At 38.8% G+C, this 26926-nt stretch overlaps 1 protein-coding gene across 1 annotated transcript in view; it reads right to left on the reverse strand.

The window, feature by feature from the left end:
* The window catches only part of LOC135224902 (protein retinal degeneration B-like), a 143783-nt gene that overhangs the window by 50284 nt on the left and 66573 nt on the right, over positions 1-26926 (reverse strand). The window contains exons 14-18 of the mRNA XM_064264227.1: positions 22579-22737; positions 14522-14670; positions 13884-13997; positions 8886-8994; positions 8539-8695 (exon numbers count right to left, since the gene is read on the reverse strand). Coding sequence (XP_064120297.1) covers positions 8539-8695; positions 8886-8994; positions 13884-13997; positions 14522-14670; positions 22579-22737 — 688 coding nt within the window. The remainder of the gene's footprint in view (positions 1-8538; positions 8696-8885; positions 8995-13883; positions 13998-14521; positions 14671-22578; positions 22738-26926) is intronic.

Raw genomic sequence — 26926 nt, forward strand, 5'->3', positions numbered from 1 at the left:
CCTTACTTGCGAGAGGGTAAGCATCTTGAACTTGTCGCAACGAATGAAAGAGTTTAGCTTTGACAGTCTAGATTACCCTTCTTTTGTTTGAGCCTTTTTTTCTTTGGCACGCGAATAAGCGACCTTGAAATTTTAGATGCTTGACTCTCGCAATAGCTCCTTTCTGAAGGAGTTTCTTCCGCGTAATCTGTCAATTCCTTTGACGGTATCTGGTGGAATGATTTGATTGGAGGGGGATCTTTGATCCAACTCCAGCCCAATCCTTTGGACACTATGCTCTGTGCCCAATTGCTGAACCCCCACCTGTGGCAGAAGAGGAACAGCCTCCCTCCTACCTGGGGAGCCTCATTGTTGATGGGCGGGTTGCCACCACGCCCCCTCTGAACTGCCTGCTCCTTGTCCCCCTTCCTGCGCCACGCTGACGAAAGTACCTCTCGCCCTACCTCTCGGCTGACTGTAGCCTTGAGCCTCATATGTAGGGTTGAAGGCCGGCGAGATAGCGTAGGAGGTGGATGGCTGCCAACAAATAGCAAAGCACAAGGAAAAAGACGTCTTGGCGTTAGCGCTAAAAATTAAGGATGTCCGCTAGGGGCGCTGCTGTCCGTGGCGTCCTCTAGTAGTAGTAGTAGCGGCTGCATCGCCCGTTGGTATCGGCTCTCTCTTGGGGGGATTCTGATTGGAAGTTCTAATTGATGATTGTCTCGTGGTAGTGTTCCACACTCGCCCCTATTATCATACCGACACTTCTTTTAAGAGTGAGCGAGTCAGTTTTACTGACATTTTCTTAATTTTGTTTTTCTCTGGTAATTTTAGATTAATTTTACCTAGAAAGAATGATATTAAGGATCCTTTCATAGGCCGACACGAGCTGAGCCCAGAAAAGTACTCACTTTACGGCAACTCGGAGTTACAATGCCAACATGAGAGAAAAAACCATAAAATGAAAATAAAAGCATTGCCAATGGTGGCAAGAGAAAGGCTATTCAGTGCCGATAATCTAGCCTAGCCTAGGTTTTGGAAACTTTGATTCAGCCGCCATTAGTTCGTTGCGTGGCCATACGGGTGGCGCAGCACCACGTATTGTTTACAACTCCAAGACGGCAAAAATTGTGCCGAATAATTCTTGTAATGAAAAAAAAATTGAATTATTATTAATGAAAAGAAAATGCGTGAAGTCAAATACATTTTTTATATTAACTTGAAAATATATATTTTTTAATATTCCACAAGAGAAGTCTCTACCAAGTCAATCCTTTTAATCAAAACAATGAGACATTTGGCAGCACGAATTCCCTTCCTTGCTTGAAAAACTTATATGTGATACAGTTTAATCATTTATTTATACAACTGTGTATTTACATACGTATTCGATATGTCACCCATGAGATCAGATGATACTAGAGGTAAAAAGCGCAAGTGTAAATCTTTATCAATGCTAGAAAATCTTTATCCCATTAGCAAATATTTTAGTGTTCTCTTTACTCAATAGATGGCGTTGTGCTTTGTTTTCATTTTGACAGCAACATTCAAATTCCATGATCACTGAAATTCATTCATTATTTTTTTAATCTCACTACCCTCTACAATAAAAATTTATAATGAAGACTCTAATAGTGATAATTATGAAATACCAAATTTAGAATATGAAAGTTACCTTTGAATAATATGCAGATTCTGAGAAATCTTTAGAACTGTATTGACTTACTAGTAGGCTAACTCAGGAATGTAGGCTAAATGTGCTAGGTAAAAATTTTAAAGAAAATTGTGCACTATGAAGTTATAAAATGATGAAGTTAAAATATATGAGTAATACAATGATAAGCATTGTCAGAACTTTGCCAAGTAGTAGGCTATGTCAGAAACTAGTTCTGTGTATATGACTGAAAATTAATGCTATTAGTCAAAATAAAGAGAATAACGCATTTAACAACGAATTCGCTTAACGATGTGGTCACTGGAATGGAATCCCATCGCTAAACAAGGAGTACCTGTACCAGCAATGCCTCCTCAATTTATGCATGTCATGGTAATATTGATACTTCAGCATTTTGGCCATACTGTTACTTCTAGGGAAGTCATTCAATCAACCTGAGATCGTCCCAATGGATACATCTAATTTGTGTTCTTTGTTTTACCACAAACAGCAAAATTAACGTGCACAATAAGCAGGCAGCCCCCAGTTATCGGCGGGGGTTCCATTCCTGGTTGAGCGCCAATAACCGCAACATCACAGTCATTATGGCAATACTAAATGTCATTTACATAAGTGCTGATCGGTGCTGATAAACTGCTTATTGGTGCTGAGTGAGTTCTGCCACTTTAGATGTGAACGGGATCAGGGTGTCTGCATCCACCGTGAAAATTGTGAAGGGACTCCTGAAGGCCGTGACCTTAGTGTTAACACACTGCCATTTATCGAGGTTACGGGTCCAAGCCTGTTGAGCTTGGTCCCGAGAGAGGATGACCGTCTCTTTCGGGACCTTGTCCTCCCTGATCAAAGCAGATTCCGTAAGACGGACATAGCCTATGAAAGGGGCCTGCAACCCTGGTGGGTAGAACTCGAAGTCCTCAATCCTTCGAGTTCCGCAGCCCTCAATTGTAAGCATGCCGTTTACGAAAGGTGCATAGTTAGCCACCCTCCATGGGTTGCTTGGGTGGAAGGGAGGGAGAGTGGAGGAGTCCGGCATAACCTGGCCTTGGGCTATTTGAAGCCCCGACGCTACGCCTCGCTGGAGACCTGCGACTATGGTCTCCTGTGTAACCAGCCTTTCCAGGATTTCTTAAAACTTGGTATTGACCAAGTTTCCAACCATGTTCCCCATTTGTTGCATCATATTGAATGCGAATGCTTCCTGGTCGAAGGAGGGGGGCTCTGCCCTCTCCTTGAATACCTTCGGTATCGCACCTTTAGAGGTGGATGCCACATGGTCCGAGGAGGAAGAGTGGGTTCTCTCCTTGGAAGACTTAGTCTTCGTCCCTTTGGAGAGAGACCCATGTTTGGGTTTGTTCGCTCCTGGGTGGTGAACCGGAGTTTTATAGACTTGGCTGGTGTTTGATTTTCTAGGAAGCGGCTTTGGCAGCAATTTAGAGTCACGCTTGCCCTTGACTTTAGGGATCGCCAAGAGGGATTTCGATCTGGATGATGGAAATCCCCCGGAGAATCCCTGGAAGGAAGTAGAAGAGGAAGGGGAAGAAGGTCTAGACGTGCCCAAGGGGAGGCCTCGAGCACCTACAAAGCTTGCCTCACTAACATCGTTACCGTTGCCCATGCCGTCCACTTTCATGGGCTCGACGTCCAGATCGAGTGCCGCGACCTCCTCGGCGACCTCCTGCGCTGAAGCCTCCTCTGAGAGTTGGGACACTGCGTCTTGGATAGATGCTATGATGGGAGCTGCTACTTCGGGGTCTACGTAGCCGGTGCTCTTCCCCCAGGGGAAGATCAAGTGGCCATCTCTTGGGAGAGGATGTATGGCCTCACCTTGCCTACATTCTGTCCGAAGCCGCCCACCCATACCTTGAGGGTGGAAAAAGCAGCATCCCGAACAGACTGGGCTGCCTGTAAGAGAAGGTTAGTGTTAAACTTATCTCTTATTACTATAACTTAACTTAGGAGGTATATGTTTGACATATATATTACAATGGTCCACCCTGTATCTCTATGTACACGCCAGAGAGTCACTTACATCAGAAGAGACTCGTTCCACGAGATCGTAGCAGGTGAAACAGTTCTCGTGAGGCCACACTACTGAACCTTCTAGTTGGACTGCACAGGTGGCGTGGGTTCGGTAAACGTCGTGCCCACAGGGATCCTGGAGGACAGCGTTGCAGCCGGTTTCCATACAATGGGTGACCTGTAAATGGAATGATACATGAGTACCATTGTTAACCATCCGGACAATGTCCGTGGTTGATATGCCATAACACTGGAGTGGTCCGGTGTTGTAGAATTATTCCCGACTCGGCCGTCTCTTGCCATGCACCATGCTAAGGAATCCGGTAGAGCTAGTAGCAAGTAGTTAACTGTGTTTCCGGTGACACCGGAGAACAGAAAACTACTGAAGCGGGGTAGCTAATATTGTCATACACCGGAGAGGAGTAGTCCAAGCAGGTACCGGGTGTCGAGATGGGAGAGATCAGGTGAGGCGGCGGAGCTTGGTGACTCCGCCATAACACTTGAACTAGAAGGGAGGGGTAGCTCCCGGAGAAGCACATTGGCTTCGACAGTAAAACTAAGATAAATACAAATACAAGGAAAATTATAAGGTGGTAAATGAAATACTGTAAGACCGTCGGAAGCCGAAGCCTCCACATAGTCATCACCCTCAAGGAATCCGGCTATGCCGGAATCCTATTTCCGCCAGAGCGGGTGGGAGGGGGTGACTGAGGGTGAGGGTATGGCCCAGAGAGCCGAGGGAAGCCGACCTCACCCGAGCCTGGTGGCCGGCCGAGGCTGGGTAGAGCCGAGCTCCTCCCCTACTCTGGGATGAGAACGGCTGGGTAACGCCATCCGCACACCGTGGGTCCCCGTGGGGGTCTCCCTCCACCCCCAAGGGGGAACTCGGATCAGTTGTCAGCGACAACGTGAGCGAGATATCAACCCACCTGGGTGAGAGATGGTGGGGGGGGGGGGGGGGAGGGAGAGGTGCAGTAGCATGGTGGCTACTACGTGACCGCCTGGACTTCTCACGGTTGGGTGCAGGCACCCACGAGGTGAAGAAGGCCAGGCGAAAGGAAGGCTTATAGGCCAACCAAAGCCGACTCACCAATGAGATAAAATACAATGAAATCTACAGTATACAAGGGGGGAAAGGAAAGAAAATGAGATGAAGAGAAAGAGAAACGTCCTGGAGGGACTAGGTATGACCAACCGGTAAGGGTGGTCAAGACCTGGAAACTCCGAGCAGCTGGCCTAGTGTCGTGACGAATAAACGCGGGACAGGCAGCCAGGGTAGGCTAGGACTAAAAGTAGGACTAGCATAGTCTCACAAAGCCTAACAAGGTAACCTAACCAAAAGGAACATGCATGCATGAAAACTGGATTGGTAGGGTTCTGAAAGGCTACAAAACAGGAACACATGCTTGGTAGAATCCCCCGTGTAGAGACACAATCGTCAATACTGCATCACCAATAAAAATAAAAATATAATGACATAACAATACTGCTATGATAATTCGAGCTTACTAGGTATGGGAGACCATGTGAGACACGAAAGGAGACACAAAGGAGCACGCTGCTATGGCGGCTCGGGGCCGACGCCGCTTGGGACGTCGACTCATAAAAACCTAAATAATTTGGTTAAAAATGCCAAAGGCAGCCCCTAAATAGTGTCAACTATAATAGCAGTACTTAACTTGCATGCAGAAGCAGATTGACGATCCATGGTGAAATAAAATTCCAAAAAGCGAGAAACACAACACAGCAAAAGAAAATGCGTGTGCAGCGTAGTAGTGCTATCAAAGGAATGATGTCAGAGGCGCTAGCTACACAGTAGCAGGTAGTGAGCCATAGGTCGGCTCCTCTCTTTTTGAGGTTTTTTGATGTAGGAAAGGCTAATTGGAAAAGGACCAGTGGTAGTGGTTTCACTTGCCCCAGAAACCATACCGACACCTTTTAATAAAGGTGAGTGAGCCAGAATATTCTGGCATTTCCAATTTAGCGGTTGTCTGGTATTATAACAATATTTTACCTTAGAAATAGTGCTAAAGGAACTTATTTCACGGAGCGACACGGCCAAGCCCAGAAAACTGCTTATTGGTGCTGAAAATCCCTTACCGATGCTGATAAGCTCCTACTGATGCCAATAAACTGCCTATCAACAACAATAAACCACCTACCGATGCCAAAAAACTGCTGGCTACCAACAGCAAAAATCTGGTTAATGACAATGTTAGTCAAGCATCATAAAACTGAAACAGCGTTAACCGACGACACTGATAAGCGAAACTACTTTATATGTTACAGTACATATACTTGATAAGAGAGAATCATATAATTACTGCAGGTATTGTTTATGGTGGCAGGACAAAACTAATCCAGTTTAATAACAAACCCAAAAACTAAGTGAAGGAATAAAATATGACAAATTGTTTAATCAATTTATATTTTTCATAACTAACAAACCTGAGGTCTTAACATCAGGATAAATCTTCTAGTGCCAGCTGGAAAACTGATAAAATTAATAAAAAACTGTATACACAAGGAATTATTGGCATCTGTGCTTGATCACAAGATTTGTGGGATCTCCATAATGCCTTCGGCATCTCGTGATCCCATCAGTTACTTTCTTACCTCCTTTAAGAGAGGTCACGTTTGCTCTGTCCTTTTAAAGCCAGCTCAGTTTGCCCGCCTTTTCTTTTCTTTCTGTGTTTCAGTGGTGTGTGATTTCTATGGGTTTGTATGGGTATCTGGATATCATGGATCATTTTACCTCCCCGTCCAAGGTTTCTTCGGGATCTTGCAGCAAACAGAGGAAATGACTGGGTGTTATTGGGTTTCCTTGTTCAAGACTTTTAACATCAGTGTCAACGGATCCACATCCAACATGTAGTAAGTGCAGAGAAAATGTTCGGTGGAACAATGGAAAAAGTTTTATGGGAAGGGTCGGTACAGGAGAAAGGAGATGCTGTCATCTTTGGATGGCGAAATGCCTTTATCTTCTTTTGTTCTGCCAATCGTGATACTGATCCATGTGTTTCCCCGCTTTTGCTATATGCTTCCCATGCCCCATCGGGTTCATCCAGTGATTCATTTTTGGAGCATCTGGAGAGTTTGGGAGGCTTTGTACCTAATTATGCCCCTTCCTTCCCTGCAAGGAAGGGGCGTCATCGCCATCTTTGACATATGTTTCAGCTACAGAATCACACAGAATGGAGGGTATGTGGGTGGCAGCAAGCCTATCAGGTGTACCAACCTTGGATGGCTTGTCGACCCACTGCATGGTGTCATGCTTCCCTCCAGTGCCTCCCTCAATGGGTGTCCTGTCTCCCCTTGGTCTCCATTTTATGGGGGCAAATGCCACAACATCTGTAGAGACGTATATGATTCCAACACCACAGCATTTTGGATATCACCTTGCAGTTCCCACAGGGTTACCAGTATTAACCCAACATTTTCCATCAAACTTGATGAAATCCCAGCCTAGATCTCAGTGACATCACAATCCAACATGGTGGCAGTCACTGCGTCACAGCCTCCTTCAGTGTTGGCGAATTCAAGTACGCTTTCGGATTCAGTGGCAAACACTTTTATGGTGAAATCGCAAGCATTAGAAGCAAAACTTGATAACAAAGCAAAAGTCAGCTCTCCAAGGCAATTGAAGAAAGACTGACATGTCACAAGGTTCCAAGCCTGGTCAGTGACCAGCTTCCACCTCGTGTGCGTATGAGTTGCCAGATGCCACAGATTCCTTACTTTACAATCTTTGATTGTTTTTTAACTAGTTTCCTGCTGGCACTAGAACATTATCCTATTGTTAAGACTGAAGGTTTGTTCCTCGTATGAACAATTGGTAAGACATGCAAGAGAAAAGATGTAAGTTTACTTCTTTTCTTTGTTCTTCTTCCTCTTCTAGTTCAGCATCATCACAAGCTTTGGTGGCATCAGTGCGTGCTCCGGTTAAACCTTGGAGGATAAGGGACTTTGTGGCTGATCCTTGTGCCAAGACTTTCCATACAACAAACCAGAAGCAACAAAAACCTACCTCTACATTAACTGATTGAAGACATGCCAAAAATTACAAAAATCAATTAAAAGTAACACCTGAATAAGAACCAAATCAATGAGACTTGCTAATTTAGGAAAAATAGAAAGGAATACTATGGCAAAATTCATATCTGTTGATGAAAAACTTTTTAATAACTTAGTAAATGAAAAAATGAATGAAACTATGCCCAAATTAAAAAATTATAAAACACAAAATGAGTAAAAATTAATTATTCCAAATAACTGAAGCAGGGCTGGGGAACAAAATCTCACATAGGTATAGAGCAGTGAGACAAAACAGAATAAGCTGGGTAGTTTCTTGGGTAGTTTCTACCAACTAATTGTTTACAGGTTTACATCATGTCTGGAGACATCATGACTATAATTTGGGCTCAATAAGATTGATGGGTTTGCTATAAACAAACCTCCAGTAAATAGCATAAGAAGCATAAAAAAGTAGCCATTCGCAAAGAATTTCTCCCCAGTTTCACAACTATGTATGAAAAGGATGTGAAACCTATTTTTACCTCTCTATGTATGTTTAAATTACAGTGCTTAAAGAAAAAAGCAAATAAGCTACTAAAGTTTATATATAAAACTAGTGTAGTTTGGAATAATCACTCTTATTTCTATGCCCAGAAACTTGTTCAAATCATCGTAAATGACTTTGACAATAGCTACAATGTGAATACTAGTATAATGCATATAGGCAACGCTATTTGATGAACTGGCATAAAGTACATGCTTATATATAGCTCTTCCATGGATACTGGTCTTTATCTAAATGTAATCATCTGTGGCCTCTACTGAATTTCCACAAGAATGCCAGAGCTCACCTGACAACCATTTTGACTGGATACATGCCACATAAGAGAGATCTTTCAGGAGGAATGGTGAAAGTGATACGCCCATTTTTGTCTGTTACTTCTGTGCTGATCTGCTGCCAGTCACCACCAGGTGGATCAGACATAATATGTATGTCCACCTTTTCCCCTGGAAAATAAAAAAATAAAAAAATGAGTTATGTGTCTCTCTCATTCTCATAATGCTTGGGAAAAACTCATTTATGTATGTGTACTGTATCAAATTGTCCTACAACTCTGGCAAGTATGAAGAAAATATATAGAAAACTACAGAAAAATTTCTTTTACACTCTCCACTTTGTACAAAATAAGAAAAATACCTGAGAGTGCAACCATATCTAGTGGTCCATACATGAAGCGTGCCTGAAGACACTGTGGAGCACCTTCTCGAACAATCACATCATTTCCTCTATGATTTGCTGCAACATTCTGTGAAAAGATGGGGACTATAATGTAAAAAAGTAAAAAGTTGCAAGATGTAACTTTACACAGACAAAGCAGATGTGACAGTATAAGGCTGACCAATATACTTGCAACAATAGTCCATAAAGTGACTTTTAGCTTACATTGAGCTTTACTGTAATTGAAAAAATCTTCCAAACATTTGGTCTATTCTGCTACATAGCATCTAAATATACATTTCATTACTAGCATCTAATTATAAATTTCAACATAAATTTTTAAGACAACGGTGGTACTTTGACCGAGCTCAATTTACTCACATATGAAATCAATTTTCCCCTTTGAAAATACTTAAAGTGCCCTTAATCTGATCTAACCCTCAAAATGCCACCCCATATTTTTATATTTCATGTTATTAAATAAGGAAAATACATTTCTAAATAACAAATATTGTGTAAAAACATAATAGAAAGAATATGTAAAGATATAATAAGGTTTTATACAGTGTACAGTAGTGTTCAAGTTACAATAATCCGATTTTACAAGAGAGACAAATTACAATAGCCTAACTTTATCCCATCTAGTTAAATATGTTAAAAAAAAAAGAGAGAATGATGAAAGTATTTTTTTAATGTTATAAAGCCATGAACAACCAAACAAAAAACAACTTTGTTTGCTAAGTACAACCAAACTGGATAACAACAACGTCCTTCTGGCTTGTATTTCAACCATTGTATGATAGTAAACAATTACCATAGTTAAGTTATAAATGACGTTATATAGAATAAGACTGAGATTTTTTATGTATTAACTTTATTCGCTGTAGATCAAAGATCAACTAGGAAATATACTGTTAAATTTAAACCAAGTTGTTGCTGAAGCTGAGAAAACAGTTCAAGCTGCCAATGACTATTATCGTGCATTGGCACCAAGGATAAAATTCCCATAAACTTATGCCATAAAATACAACCGTAGATGAAATTGAGAGAAAATAATTTTAATCAAAACTACTGGGCTTGAAAGAACATTTTACTCTTGTTTTCACGCCGATAAAAGATGAATCATGTAAAGTTTGTATTACGATGAAGTAAAGTGAAAATAGCAAATGGAATCACTTGATTTTTTACTCAATAAACATACCACCAACTTCATCTGTTAACGACAAAATAATTTAGTTCACAATCACGATATTCATTTATGCTAACTAAAAGCAAGAAAATTTGCACAGAATTGAGTTAAATATGGCAAAATAAACTCGTATTCGCCATCAGCTGATTTCCAAACCAAAACATTGATCGCTAAGTTAGTAGCATTTTATAATGCAATAATATGAGAAGATATACAATATTATTGGATACAGTGAAGTAATGTATAACTTTTAAAAGATTAATGGAAAAGATGTATATTGACTTTTTCTTCTTTGCTTATCTCAATTTTCATCACTACGCCATTTACGTAACAGTGGCATCTCAAGCTCATGTACCTCGACCAAGTAACGACTCGTACCTCAGAAAACTTGTACATTAACCCTCTTACGCCGAATGGACGTATTAAACGTCGAGTAAAAATGTCTACCGTATGCCGAATGGACGTATCATACGTCGACTCAAAAAAGTTTTTTTAAAAATTCGCGGAAAAATACTTATAGGCCTACTAGCCGAAAACTTTTGAATCACGCGCCTTGGGGGATGCTGGGAGTTCACGGATCAAGGCGTTGTTTTGTTTACAATAGCTACGCAGGCGCGCAAGCGTGAATTTCTTTCTTATCGCACTAAAAAGTATCAGTGACGCATCTCAAAAATTATTTCGTCACTTTGACATAATTTTTGCACCATTTTAAATTATCCTTTACATGAAGTATTATATATGAAAATGTGCAAAATTTCATGTAAAATACAACAAAAAAATACTCATGATTGTAGCTTTTATCAGTTTTGAAATATTTTCATATAAATAACGATAAGTGCAAAAATTTCAACCTTCGGTCAACTTTGACTCTACCGAAATGGTTGAGAAACGCAATTGTAAGCTAAAACTCTTATATTATAGTAATATTCAATCATTAGCCTTCCTTTTGCAACAAATTGGACATCTCTGGCACAATATTTCGATTTATGGTGAATTTATGAAAAAAACATTTTCCTTACGTTCGCGCCGTAACTCTACCGATAAATTTTTTCGTGCGATTGTCCTAATGTTTGCACCATTTTAAATTTGCCGTTACATAAAGTTTTATATATGGAAATGTGCGCAATTTCATGCACAATACAACTAAAAACAACCCATGGTTGTAGCTTTTATCAGTTTTGAAATATTTTCATATAAATAACGTTGTGCAAAAATTTCAACTTTCGGTCAACTTTGACTCTACCGAAATGGTCGAAAAACGCAATTGTAAGCTAAAACTCTTATATTCTAGTAATATTCAATCATTTACCTTCATTGTGCAATGACTTGGAAGTCTCTAGCACAATATTTCGATTTATGGTGAATTTATAAAAAAAAAAAAAATTTCCTTACGTCCGCGCGGTAACTCTTCCGAAAAAATCAGAATTTTTTTTGTGCGATTGTCGAAATGTTTGCACCATTTAAAATTAGCTGTTACATAAAGTTTTTATATATGAAAATGTGTGCAATTTTATGTAGAATACAATTGCCACCACCATGGATTTTAAATAGAGTAAAGATATGTACCTCCCTGTCTTACCTACTCAAAAAACAAATGACAAGACGGAAAAACTGTACCGCCAACATGCTTTGGTAGCACATTAGAAGAAAAAGGCGATAAAATTTATGATATATACAGACGGCTCCAAAAATAATGTTGGAGTAGGAGCATCTGCATATTCGAAAAATATGTTAAGTAAAAAAAGCCTACCTTCAATATCATCAGTATTTACTGCTGAAGTCACAGCCATACAGATGGCTCTAGATATGATATCTGAGGCAAAAGCAAGTGTCTCTGTAATTTTCAGTGACTCACGTAGCGCTATAGATGCAATAGGACAGTATAAATCAGGAAACCAAATAGTACAGGAAATTCAAATAAAAATTCATCAACTCCTCCAATCAGGAATATCAATGGAAATATGTTGGATCCCAGCACACGTGGGAATAAAAGGAAATGAATATGCAGACTCTGCTGCCAAATTAGCCTGCACTATCCCTCCAACAATTCATATGCCCCAGTCAGACCTGGGTAAAATCAGTTAAAACATTAATTTACCAGGATTGGAAAGAAGAATGGGCCTCGGTGCCAACAACAAACAAACTTAAAAATATAAAAACTGAAGTCTATGCATGGAGGACATCCTCACAGGAGGAAAGAGCAAAAGAGGTGATCCTAGCAAGGCTACGTATAGGACACACACAAGATTCTCACATGGTCACTTAATGTCAACACCACATGCTGACCCAGTGAAATGTAACAGATGTCAAATACCCATGACAGTACAGCATTTGCTTGTTGAGTGCCCAAATTGGACCCAGCAAAGATCTATTTATCTGCGGAGTTCAGAAATGAAAAATATTCTTGCGGAAAGCAGGGATTTTTCAATTAATAAAATCATAAATTTTTTAAATAAGACGGGTTTCTCAAATAAAGTCTAAATTTATTTATTTATTTATTTATTTATTTATTTATTTATTTTTTTTTTTTTTTTTTTTTTTTTTTTTTTTTTTTTTTTTTTTTTTTTTTTTTTGTCTCAGGATTGATCCTGAGAACCAGCCCGAGAAGAGTCTACTTGAGACTCAGAGGTCTGGAAAAACTAACACCTATTAATAATAATAATATGTAGAATACAACTAAAAATGATTGAAGGTTGTAGCTTTTCTCTTTTTTCGAAATATTTGCATATAAATCACGATAAATAAAAAAAAACCACATTTGGTCAAATTTGACTCTACCGAAATAGTTTAAAAACGTAATTGTAAGCTAAAACTCTTACAGACTAGTAATATTCAGTCACTTATCTTCATGTTGAAACAAATTTGAAGTCTCTAGAACAATATTGTGATTTATGGTGAATTTTTGAAAAATATATTCAACTTCATATTTGCTCCTTTTCATATTAGCCGTTTTATAGAGTTTCATATATCAAAATGTGCGCAAATTCATGAAGAATATAATAAAAAATAATTGAAGGTTGTAGCTTTTCCCATCTCCGAAATATGTGCATATAAAAAATATATATATAAAAATTTCGACATTCGGTCAACTTTAACTCGTCCGAAATGGTCGAAATCTGCAATTCTAATCTAAAACTCTTACAGTATCGTAATATTCAATCATTTGTCTTCATTTTGAAACAAATTGGAAGTCTCTAGAACAATATTAAGATTTACGGTGAATTTTTTAAAATAACATTTTTTTACGTCCGCGCGTTATGAATTCGTACATCATTTTGTGATATTTTTCCGGTGTTGCTTCTATTGTTTTACAATGTATTATATATCAAAAAGATTGCAATTTAGTGTACAATACAAAAAAAAAAAGTAACTCGTTAGCTTTGACCTTTTATTGCACAGCGTGGTTTGAATACAATTATGTATGATTTTTTTTTTTCGCTACCATATATCGCATTATTTACATATGATAATGATATTATTTTTCATTTCTGATGGTTGCATACTAAACTTCAATCAATGACAAAAAAATTAGCCAAAAATGAACTCTTAATCTTCAAAACTAAGCGCGCTGTGATTTTTTGAAAAAAATTATTTTTTCCGCTTCCACGCTCACTCCAAACCGGCCTCGGCATACGGGAGAGGTTTTGATTTTTAGGGCTTCGGCGTAAGAGGGTTAATTCACTCATAGGTCAAGGTACCACTGTATATTAAAATTCTTCCATGTGTAAATTTGCTTGTAGAAACTCATATAAATGCACAACCCGATATTCAATAGTGCAATTTCTTACCTTGATCTTTACTGAGGTTCTCTTCTTAATCCATTTTTCTCTCGGCTGTGTTGGGGAGAATACAGGTAAATCCTTCTCATCTGCCATTTGACCAGCATGATCAGTTCTTACCAGCTGAAAAATAAAGCCTCCTTAAATCAAAAGAAACTGACTTTGGAAAAAATGATCAGTCCACATTCATTCCTCTCTGCTTCCTGAAATTATAATATCTTTAAAAATATAGGTGTAGCACATATTCCAGCACCAGCAAATACACAAACAGCTTGATTTTACATCCCTTACCAAATCTTCTTAGGCTACACACTATTCTTCAGTGTTAATGTTTTAAAATTTAAATTACCAATGAAGAAGTACATAATTAGAGAAAAATAATGTTAATGTAAAATGCTTCTAAATACAGCATGGAAAAATTCCCTTTTACTAACTTCCAAATCACTCATGAAGGTTTTTTTTAATTTTTACAGTAACAGCAGAGTTTTAGGAAATGAAAATTCAAACAAGTAATAATCAGCACTTGATCAGTAGAACAATCTTTCTAAATTGTTATAAACTAAAAACCAATAGTTTTCATAACATGAAAACATCAAAACCAAGTATGCAGACATAATACTGAAGAAATTTATCACCACTATACAAACCTGTCTGAGAATAAAGGCTATAACATCTGACGACTCCCAGTATGATGCATGAAAGAGGTGTGGCAGGGAATTTGTGGGAAAATTGGCTAAACCTTCCGGACAATATAATGCATAATCCAACCGCTTATTACCCCACCAACGCTGGCTTACTGTGAATAAAAATATACTTGGTAAAATCCAGTCATAAAAAACCTACTACATTATTCATTGCTTCCCACTGACTGATTAAACATGTCCATTTTTCCTGCAAAAGCAATGAAATCAGCATAGGTCAAAAGGAAACAGTGGGATACAAAATTATACTGCTTTAGGTAATGATTATTGCAATTTATCAGTTAGCTTACAAAGGATAAAAATTAGCATTAAATCCCACATGAGACAAAAAACACAATGCTCAGACTACATAACCCTGTCGCCTTCAGTTCTTATGAAAAAACACAATTCTTAAACTACATAACCCTGTCGCCTTCAGTCCTTATGAAAAAACACAATGCTTAAACTACATAACTGTCACCTTCAGTACTTATGAGCACATTTTCATCTATCAGATTTGTCTGGCTGAATCCACATAAATCTTATTCAGTAAGAAAATATAACCTCTGTCAGACCTTGCTGGTGGAGGTACTTAACCTCCATGTGACAGTCCTTAAAGTTGGAACAATTGGAGTAATACAGGAACAATGGATTTACACCTAAATTTGTATCAAGAGCTAATTAACTCTTGCTTGGCTAATAACCTAACATTCCAAAGGTTCAAATGAGATAATAAATTTTTCATAGCAACAGAGTAACAGACAGGAGTAGCACCTTTCTCTAACTTTCTTGCATGAAGGGACAATAACAGCACAAATCCACTGACTTGGGATATCAACCTGGATAACTTCTACTGTAACCAACACCCACTTGACTATCCTTTACTGACATTATTTTTCAAACCTCACACAGAATTCACCTTTAATCCAGACACTGCTTTTTGATTTCCCCTCTCTCGTGGTGTCTGTGCAACTGTTCATTCATGACTTATTGCCAAGTCATACTCTTCCGTTTGTTAGCAGACCTCCTACTGCATTTCTTGTTTCACATCTTTTTAAGATTTAATCATACTTCATCCTACCGTCATTCATGCAATTTACTACAAAAAATGGTACAAATAAATCATTACCATCAGCCCACCGTCTCTAACATTAATCACACCTTTACGTCTTTCATTTGCCTCTACTCCCTTAATGTTACTAATACTTATTTCACTTCAACTTTTCTCTTGCAATCTACCAAAATCTCATATTAGTCTGCAACCTTACTTTGTACTTATGACAATTCTAACTACAATATCAGTTAATTTTATATCCATTCAGAATGCCGTGTATCTCACACACTGAAGTCTTACATTTTTTATAGCTCTTAATTTTCTAATAATTCCACCTGTATATCAGTTCATCTGCCATGGAGATTTAATACTATTATAAGGACCCCTTTTACACCAAACTTTTCACTCTTCTACGAATAAAATCTTACATATTATCTTAAGTTTTCAATAAAAGAACTAATCATATAAAATTCATTTGTGCAGATGGAATGGGGTACAAAGTAACAGCTCTTACCAGCTGAAAGTAAATCCTTAGGAATTTCCTGTCTTTTTAAATAAGAAAAAACCCTTAGCTATTTCAATTTTCTTTTCCATTCAACCAACACAACATGACAAATTTTTAACCAATTTGTATTTTTCATAACTTACAAACCTGAGGTCTTAACATACAAAGGCCCACCTCTAACCACCCCTCTATCAACTAACCTGGGTTGGAAGAATAACTAACAGGGTCACAAGTTAATGAGGGGTATGTGGGTGGCTCCACGTGTCTTGTGACCAAGCACAGATGCCAATAGTCCTTTGCGTACACAATTATTTTAAACTTTACCGGTTTCGAGCTGGCGCTGAGTATTTATCCTAATGTTAAGACCTCAGGTTTGTAAGTTATGAAAAATACAAATTGGTTAAAAATTTGTCATTTGTTCATATACAAAACAAACCTTCGGTCTTAACATTAGGATAGACTTACTCTTGGTGGGAGGTAAGTACTATTAACCAACTGGGAGTTTGCCACCTTTGATCAGTTCTCTGAATACCAGAATTCTATGACACAACTGACCAGTATTTCCGAATGTAAGACATATATGAATATCATAGAGTCAGACTTCTGGGTTTTACACAATGTCATATTGCATTGCGTCCGAGGAAGATAAGAAGTTCTGTTCTCCTAACAAACCAATTCATCCACTCATGTAGGTTTGTTATTATTCCTCTCCCCCTTGCTAAAGAGAGGAATGTCCTGCTACTGATAGGTATCTTACTGACACTAACCCTAACAGTATGGCCACTTCACTCATCTGTACCTTGTCCGTTCCAGCATATGATGGTACTCTCTTCTTATTGCCCTAAGTAAAGAAGGAGACAGAAATTTGAAAAGGAAAGAGGCCAGTTAACTCCTCCAGTTCACATTCATACCATCATCTTAGACAAGATACCAACTGACCCGCCAGGGGTACTAGATGAGTTACACCATTTGTTGAGCAGCCTGCAAAGGACCCAAGGAAATTGTGTCCAAGGACCTCTGGTAAACCTTATATATATACAGGAAATTGAAAGTGGTTTTTCATAACAAAGAACCCACTCTCAAGTTTCAATGAACAGGCAGACACCTCCTTAACATTGCTCAATTTTGAGCTTTGATACAGTCACAGACCAACTGTCACGATCATTTTAACAGATATGTTCTTAAATCCCAGAAGGCCCATATTCCTCTGATGACCTTCTCTTCTGTATAACCTCATTGGTATAACTTGACAAACAAGGATAGGCTTGGCCAATCACCTCTGTTTGGCCGGTTCCTTTGCATCTACCACCTTTATGTTCTAGGCGATGTAGTCCTTTCTATAACCATAGAGTACTTGACAAGTCAAAGCCAGCCCTGCTGAAGGTCTTTCACACATACTCACACCGTACTGATCATGACTAAGAAATGTATCTGTCATCATGACCTGTGCTGCATTGACTCATTATCCTGGATTCTGGGGCAAATTGGAACTGATGTTCCTAACTACTTTTGAGTCTACGTCAAAAACCTGGTTATTGAGTACTCCCACTCTACCAAGGTCAGAGAAAATCCCCATCCATGGTCAGTTTCCTGTAACGTGACTGATGTATGTGCCTGGTGGTAATCCCTCAAGTCTACTCTGATACTGAGTATGTTTTCACTTATCAGATCGGAGTTCTTATGTGCCCCATCCAGTTCACTGCTCCTGATTCATCTGAAGATTACTCAGCGTGAAGTGATATTCACATGCCCAATCACCAGTCCAGTGTATATCACCATACCTGTAATTACAGAGATACTTCCCTCTGTTCTAGCCAACTAAAGCTTGAACCCTCTATGTTAGGTTCATGACTTCAATATAGAAACTAAACCAGTATGGAGGAGACCCATTTGCAGATTCCAGGTTAACCTAGCCAACAACCACTTGGACTAGTCTAAGTAGGTATAGTCAATTAAGAATTGACTAACTTATTTTAAGTTAGCAAGACAAGGTTGACTCTGGCTTGGTTAGGTCAGGCTATGTTAACCCTTCCAATTAGGCTAGGACCCTGGTTTGGTCAGGTCAGGCTATGTTAACTCTTTCAATTAGGCTAGGACCCTGGTTTGGTTAGGTTAGGCTATGTTAACCCTTCCAATTAGGCTAGGACCCTGCTTTGGTTAGGTTAGGCTATGTTAATCCTTCCAATTAGGCTAGGCTAACTCCTCCATCACTTAGGGTAGGTTAAGTCCATCAGTGATGTACTCTGAACTAGGCTAGGCTTGTATAGACTAGCTTAATTTAGAAACTAAATGACTTAGGTTAGGGTAAAGTCGTTTAAGAAAGTTTGGGCTAAACATGCTAGGCTACAACCCCAACCTTCTAGGCTGAGGTGGTAAAACTGTTTCGAATGGGTAGCGTAGTCACTAATCTATACCTGGCTATACTTATAACCTTACTAATTCGCCCAATCTAAGATAGTAAAGGCATGTTCAAGCAGCCAGACCATGTTAAGTCATCAACCCACTGTTAGGCTAAGTTGAAATATACGACATGTATTTCGGAACCATCTAACCTATGAGTTAGGCTAAGCGGACCCAGCTAAGGTAACTAAGAATTGTACCACTCAGACTAATCTAAGATAGTAAATGCAGGTTCGAAAACTAAACCGCAACCATTAGCTGGTCCAAGCCAGCACATGCATACCCAAACCAGTTAGTTTGGACAGTCTAAGCTAAGAACTACTACTCAGATTAATCCTGGCTATAGCATCTTAGGTTACAAGTGCCCTACTTAGGCTTGGCTACCTTAAGCGGTGAAAGAAAGACGTTCACCTCTTCCTTTCGACTTAAGTTTCCAAGCGATTTCATTAAGAAGAATGGTTCTACAGTACTTTCGAAGGAACCAAGCTTTTGATTAACTTTAACTACTTGTGTAAGAGTCGAAGCGTTTGGTCAATATTCTTATAGGAAGAAACCAGATATAAAACATGGGAATTCTTCTTACCTGTAAAGGTTTGAGGTTTTCTAGGGTCAACCCAAAGTATGCTAATTCCCACCATTCAGGCTGTATACGATTACTAAGAGGTATCCATATCCTTCCATCAATTCGCGCATTTTACGTGTTGTACAACGGACTCTACATGACTAGAACAAGGTAATTCATACACTTTCGTATCCTTTCTCAACCCAAACACCATGTCAATCCCCAGGGGAAGCATGCTGGCAGGTGTCTCCGTGCTCCCCAAAAGGTTATTGAATTGACTAATCAAATCAATCACCTCTGCAAACGAAGCCAGAAACTCTTGATTTTCTGTTTCCTCCGGTTCTAACGCACTGTGTTTAGCCACAGGAGACGTTAACTCACTCCTACCCTCTGACAAATGTCCGGGTGCGTCATGGCCGCCCGACCATACAGCCGTGGCATCTTTGATCTTTAATGGCCACTGATGGCTCGATCTCAAATAGTCAGTAGGATTTGAGAAGGTATCTATTTGCATGCATCCTGGCCGTCCGACCATATGGCCGCGGCATCTTTGATCTTTAATGGTCACTGATGACTCGATCTCGAAGAGTCAGTAGGATTTGAGAAGGTATCTATTTGCAATCCTATATACAAATATGAGAGCAATTTTATCATATTGCATCACTCTGACATCTAGAGTCCATGTAAAAGTTTGTAAAAGCATCGGTGTATGTATCAAGTTCACCAACGGCATTGTAGTCTCTCTTAGACACTTTGTAGTCACCACTGGCAACTATGCGTCAGCCGCTAGCCCAACGACCATCGATGCTTTCGCTCGTTTGGACTCTTGTAAACGGCTTCGACCGCTTGCTTTGAGCTTACCAGCCACTGACTTCTTGCTGATTGGGCTGTGACAGTCCTGGTTCGAAGATGAAGAAGAATTTACTCTTCTCCTCTTGTCCCGAGGATCAGTCACAAAATCCTGTATCCTCCAACGCTTGACTGGTATACTCAGAAACGCCATCGAACTTAGCTATGACACCATCTAGAGGAAGAAGACGAAGAAGACGAATCACAACTTTTCTTTTTGTCTTTCTTAGCAATTTTCACCTCTAGATCCTGTTTATTCTTCATTACTGTGTGTACCAATGAGTCAGAAAGCGTATTAGGTTCCGGAGGCAGTGAAGTAGATCGAGAATCAGTAGGCTGTGACGTCATGACTACCGCCATTTTGCAAGCGGTTTTGGCTATGACGTCATCACACTTGATAGAAGCGTGTGGCTGTTGATGGTACTCTTGCAGCCAAGATCAAGAGACCCAACCTTCTGTGGCATTTCTACTTTACAAGGATGTGACAGTCCTGGCTCGAAGATGAAGAAATTATTCTTCCCCTCTTGGCACGAGGATCAGTCACGAAGTCCCTGATTCTAGCCTTTTCCAACTCATCACAGCAGCCACACTAGACTAACTTTCCATCATTCACTTGTTCGACAATTACAACTAGTTCTTGTGCTTTCATATACATAATAGGGATGTAAAAATCCTGGCTCGAAGATGAAGAAGAAACATCTCTTGGCTCGAGGATCAGCTACAAAGTCCCTATTCTTCCAGGATTGCCAGAACGCACTGGAGTCAAAGCCCGTCACCTAAGCTTGTTGACGCCTAAGCGGAAGGATACAGAGGAAAGACTTGTGTCTTTTCCATTATGTGACTTATATCTCCTAACGCTTGTAATTTCTCTCAAAAACAATGTGCATTAAAAATCTCCAATCCGAAAGCATAGTTGTAAAGTACTCTTGTACCTCGAAATGAAAATGGAAGCATGTCTCCGTGTAGGCCGCAGCTATGAAGTGACGTCATGGCCATCGCCATGTTTATGACTCGCTCAGCATCTCGAATGCGAAGCCAGCACCCTACCAGAGGTGCAAGGCTGTTGATGTTATTCTCATAGGCATAGCAACCTGACATTAAAGGCTGCCTTGTTGCACTATCTGCTTCTTTACAGATGGCGACGCATCCGACCGCCATTCAGTGCATATCAGGAAAAAAGGGACATCCATCACGTGGGACCCTGGATGGCAGCACGACGTTATCCATCAAACCAACTGCCCTTGGATTGGTTCTCCTGATAAGCCTAACGCTGACCGCACACCTGCATCCTCTCTACCCACGTATCTGGAACGAAAACAAGATGGCGATGCACACCTCTCCCTGCAGGGAAAGGAGCACAATTAGTCATAATTACTTCCCAAAGCACAATCCATATGAATATGCAATATTCCAAAGCACAGGTAACAAATCAACGGTACCTTAAGAGTTTCTGCACCTAAGACTTACTACACGATGAGTACCTCGACGTCGAAATCGTCGAAGAAAATATCAGGGCGTTTATCTGCTTCTTGTGATATCCAGGAAGTCTCGCAACATGAGAAGGCTTCATGTTCACATACCCGGGAATTCCAAACAACAAATTGAAAACAACAGAGGGCAAGCTAAACCGGCTTTAAAAGGACGGAGCAAAGCACGTCCTCACTTAAAGGCAGTAAGAAAATAACTAACGGGGTCACAAGTTAATGAGGGGTATGTGGGTGGCTCCACATGTCTCGTGACCAAGCACAGATGCCAATAGTCCCTTGCGTACACAATTATTTTAAACTTTACCGGTTTCCAGCTGGCGCTGAGTATTTATCCTAATTTTAAGACCAAAGGTTTGTTTTGTATATGAACAACTTCATTTTTATCCAACCATGCAACTTCTTATACAGATTGTTTTTTTCAGTCTCAAGACCTTTGTAAGTCCCGTCTGCCTTAGAGCCAGACCAGTGATATGCAATATTCTGCTTTGTAGCCTGAAAAGTTTTCTGGAATAATTCTAGAGCAGTACACCAGTGCTTTATTGTATAATGTTAATAAAGGTTTTAAACCTCTCAAAAGACAGATCACAATAATGTCTCTCTGGTTGGATAGTGAACAATTTATCATAGAAACTGGAGTGAGCCACAGCGATAAGAAAGGTCTTCAGTACTGTAATTCTTATGAAAACAGATACACCTACATCAGATACAGTGAAAAGTACAAGGACATGATTTTTTGTCAGAAAGCAAGACATTAAACAAGTAATACCTACTAAAGGTAATCTTTGGTTATTAGGTAGCTTAACTGAACATCTGAGCTAAAATTCTCAGGTCTCTTATGGTCAACACATGGGATATGTTCTCTGATGAAAAATATTTAAATAATGACTGATTTATAAGTTTAATACAGTGCACTGAGAATCTTGAGGATTAAAAAATGTCCATGAGTCCTAACAATTCAATAAAGATTTATTCTGTTTTACAAACAATCAATAAGTTGGCTAAGAGCATAAAGTATATAAAAATGCAAATACCTGAAATACTAAAATAATATTCACTCTACTATGGCAATGCCAAACTATTTTTCTTTGTCAGCTCTCTAATTTCATTGATGAAGGCAAAGCCTACGCTAAAATAATAAGGAACAAAAATTCAACTTTTTCAACTTACAGGCCTTTATTGTTGCAAGGGGAACTGTATCTGCCATTCCTGATACAGTGGATAATATAGAAGCATCAGACATACGCCGGGAATGACCCGCTAATGAAGGTGATCCAGTTGCTCCACTGACATCAAGGAAAACACCCCCATTTGTCTGTATACATTCAACTGCAAAAACAGAAACAATGAAATGTACATGTACCATCATAAGTGACAAATTTTCTTTTGCTGCCTACTTCATGAAGCAATTATTGAAAAAGTTACAATTACAATATTCCACTGAATTTCAGTCATTTTTTTTAAAACTGAAAAACATGATACAGGACATATCAATTAATACAAGCAGCCCCCGGTTACCGGCATTTCAGTTTTACGGCACTTATTCAATATATTCATTACTGGGTTTTACCCTTTGTAGGGTTTATAGCACCGTTGTCTGATTATTGGTGGCTTAGGCTAAGTGCCGAGACCGCCTCATAAAATACAAACATAATGAATATGCATCTGATCCTTAGCTCTTTTAAAAAGTTATCCTTTACTTCACTGTATCCAATAATATGGTATGTAGTCTTCTATTACTATTATATCATAAAATACAAACATACCAATCATGTTTTTGGTTTGGAAAAATCTGCTGAGAGCGGATGTAAGTTTATTTTGCTATATTTAACTTAATTCAAAGCGATTTTCTCGCTTCTATTAAGTGTAAACTAATCTCTAGAAACTCTTATTTATATGGAACACAGTTATTTTTTTATATATGATGTGTTAAGTTAAAATACGACTTAAATACGTCTTGCTTTGAACTACATTTAGTTTTTTTTTTTGTTAATAGATAGCGCTATTGTCTGGTTATTGGTGGCTAGGCCTAAGAGCCAAGAGACCCTTGTGAAACACAAACATAACAAATTTGCATCTTTTCCTTGGCTCTTTTAAAGTTATGCTTCACTGCACTGTATCCAGTAATACTGTATGTTGTCTCATACTACTGTAGTATAAAATACAAACAAAGCAATTAATGTTTTGGTTTGGAAAAATCAACTGAGCAGAAGTCAGATTCTTTTGCCATATTTAACTCAATTCAGAGCATTTTTCTTGCTTCCATTTAGCATAAATTAATCTTTAGAAACTCTATTTATATGGGGCAAGGTTATTTTTTGTTATAGGAAGTGTTTTTTAGTTCAAGTATGACTTAAATAGTACATCTTGTTGTGAAGTGGATTAAGTCATATTTTTCGTTAATAGTAGATGGTTTCAGGAGCATGTTTTATGTGTAAAATATTGACAAATTCCATTCACTTTTTTCATCCTATTTCATAACAGTATGAAATTATGTATTTATCTTTTATCGGCATGAAAATAACAACTGCAGCTTAAATTTTTAGCAGTACTATATTTTCTTGCCAATATTTTCTCCATAGCAAATAAAAGTATAATGCAAAACTATTTAAATCCTGTTCTATTTCATTAACGTCATTTGTAACATAACTACTGAAATTTTTTACAATCAAACAATGGTTGACATGCCAGCAAAACATTGTTTTTGTCAGATTCAGTTCAGTTGTTTTAGCAAAACAACTGTTATCGTTCAGTTGTTTATGGCTGTAGCATTTAAGAAACGATTATAACGTTACTAACAATACTTTTATCATTCTCTTTTGCTTTTTAAACTTATTTAACTAGAAGTTTATAATAAATAAAGAGATGGAGGAAATGTCAGCAGGCTGAAAAAGGTGTCTTTTCTCTCTCTCTCTCTCTCTCTCTCTCTCTCTCTCCAAGATTTAACAGTAAGTTCATCAAATCTGATATCAAAATTTGTGAACTACCATGCAGTAAATGATTAGGCAAATGAAATCCCACATTTTCATTAAAGAGTTATTACATATTAGGGCAAAATATCTGGCCATGACACTGTCTAGGGCATTGTTAACCAGTCTAGGGTGGATTGTGGAGCCTGTACGGTTTTGACTTTCGGTAAGCAACGATTTTTGGTCAGTGTCAGGCCCGCAGGAACAGAACCCCTGCTGTTAACTGGGGGCTGCCTGTACTGGAAGGAACCACAATAAGCCAATGAAGTGTAACACTCCATCAGAAATACCCATCTCAAAGGAAGGGACCTACCAGTCATACTTATGACAGAAACTTTTTTATCCACTGTAAATTACGACTGCAATGATTAATTTTTTGTAATTGAGAAATATGGAATTTTGTTTGAGTAACAACTCTATATTTCCTAGAATGGAATTTTGTTTGAGTAACAACTCTATATTTCCTAGAATGATAAAAATAGTCACTTATTTTGTTGCTAAAAGGACATACCAGAACCATCTAGTGGTAAGACCAGATGTGCTCATAAGGGAAGAAAAGACAATGAAGTTTATTAAAACTATGATACAAAACTTGACTTCAAACTTTATGAAGCATTATTTTGCACAGAGCTCCATCATAAAAGAAATATTTGAATATGAGAGGAACACATAATCTCTGGAAGTTACATGAACTTGGGTAAATTGAATAGACTTGGGCAAACTGTAACCTTGAAAAATTGTAAATTGTTTCCCTTCAAACTCATTTTAGTAAACTCACTTGTATCTTGTATTTAAAAAACCAGAAATTTCAGGCACCCAGCACATACTCCTCCTACCCAGCAGATACTCCTCATAAATCAAAAATTATCTAGAGATAGAGTGAGAAAGGAAGAATATTTACTTCTTTTTAAATTTAAAAAGAAAAATACTCAGAATATGTGGCACTCACACATGAATGAAATAATCTTCTAAAAATCTTGTTCTAACTTGGCCAAGAGTGATTCCCAAGGGAAAGGACCTTCCATGGACATAGGTTCTAAGGAGTACATAAGCCTTTCTTCAGCCAAAGAAACAGATTCTTGAGAACCAAAACCAAAAACTTGACTTACTGATCATCTCCGAAAAAACCAGGCAAACTTATAGCTGGGAAAGAAAGAAAAAAAAGAGATGTTGAATTGTTGACACTGGAACTCAAGGAGACTGGAGCCAACTGTGCAAGAGCTCTGATTACCCATGTGGGGATAAGGGGAAACTTGGGTATGACAGGTAGAGGGAATTGGGGATCTCTTTCTTGCAAGAGGATGCTATATGAGAGTATGGGACAAAGAGGCCTGATCACCCCTTCCCTCTGTAAAGAGGTGACAACAGGGGACACTGAAACCTGTCATGCATTGGATAGTTGTGGCACATACGCCAAATCCCATGCAACTCCCTCAAGGAGTGAGGTGGAGACGGGTGGTAAGGCTCTCCCACACCCAGTCATGAGACCGAGCTTGACAAATGTATAATCACGGAACAAGGAATGAGTTCTCCCCTACAGCTACTGGAAAAAGTATGAGAGATGTGCTCATTGAGTATTTAGATGACCTTTCAGACCACCTATTAGAACTTTTAGATTTACTCTTCTTCCTCTTCCATCATTGTGAGGAACCAGAGCATTGTGAAGAGGAAGACAATGACAACAATGGAGATGGTTATTATGAAAATGATGAAGCAAAAAGATGATGATTGTCTTTTCTTCTTATCACAATGTATCTTTGTCATCCAATGACCTGAACTCATATGGGAAAGCACCAATGTGGTAGGCTTGATCAGAGAAAGATCAGCAGGAAGGACAACTTAAAGCTACTGTTTATAATATCTAGTATGTGTAGGCATTAGATGAGCTGTAGACTCGCTGGGAACATTACCATCAACAGAATCTACCTGCACAGTTGATTTTGGGGGACAACGTTCTTTATTTTTTCCACCAAACTATCAAGAAAAGTAGAGAAGGATGGGCTACCTGAGACATTCAGTTTTTGCCAAGTTTTCTTAAGATAATCAAAAGAAGATAACTCATCATCATTATCACAGAAGGAACATAAACTCCAGAAGAGACTAAACTATCGTACAAAGAATGGCATTTTTTCTTGGGTATAGGATAGCTAAGCCTCAACATGCAAGAATTACTTTTGGACAGTGATAAGGAAATAAGAGGATAGTGAAAGAAAGTAGTAACCCACAGAATCCATCAAATTCACTTGTGAAGAAAAACACCCCATCTTTTCCTTCTTCTTACTAAACGTTACCTCAACAATAAGCACAAAACTTATGTTTGTCTACAGATGTATGAGACAAGAAGTGCCCCAAAAGGTTGCCCACACCCACACTTTTAAGTTGCTCTTTTTTTGTTCTCCATGAGAATGCACAGCAACATAGGCAACAGAAAACAATGCATACAAAATCCAAGCAAAAAACCAAGAAACAAGGGAATGTGAAATGAGCTACTTTCATCCAATATATAAAACCACTTTATCTCAACAGTGCCCCCATACAGCTAATCTTTT

The sequence above is a fragment of the Macrobrachium nipponense genome, chromosome 12 (assembly GCF_015104395.2).
Source record: "Macrobrachium nipponense isolate FS-2020 chromosome 12, ASM1510439v2, whole genome shotgun sequence".
Taxonomy (NCBI): domain Eukaryota; kingdom Metazoa; phylum Arthropoda; class Malacostraca; order Decapoda; family Palaemonidae; genus Macrobrachium; species Macrobrachium nipponense.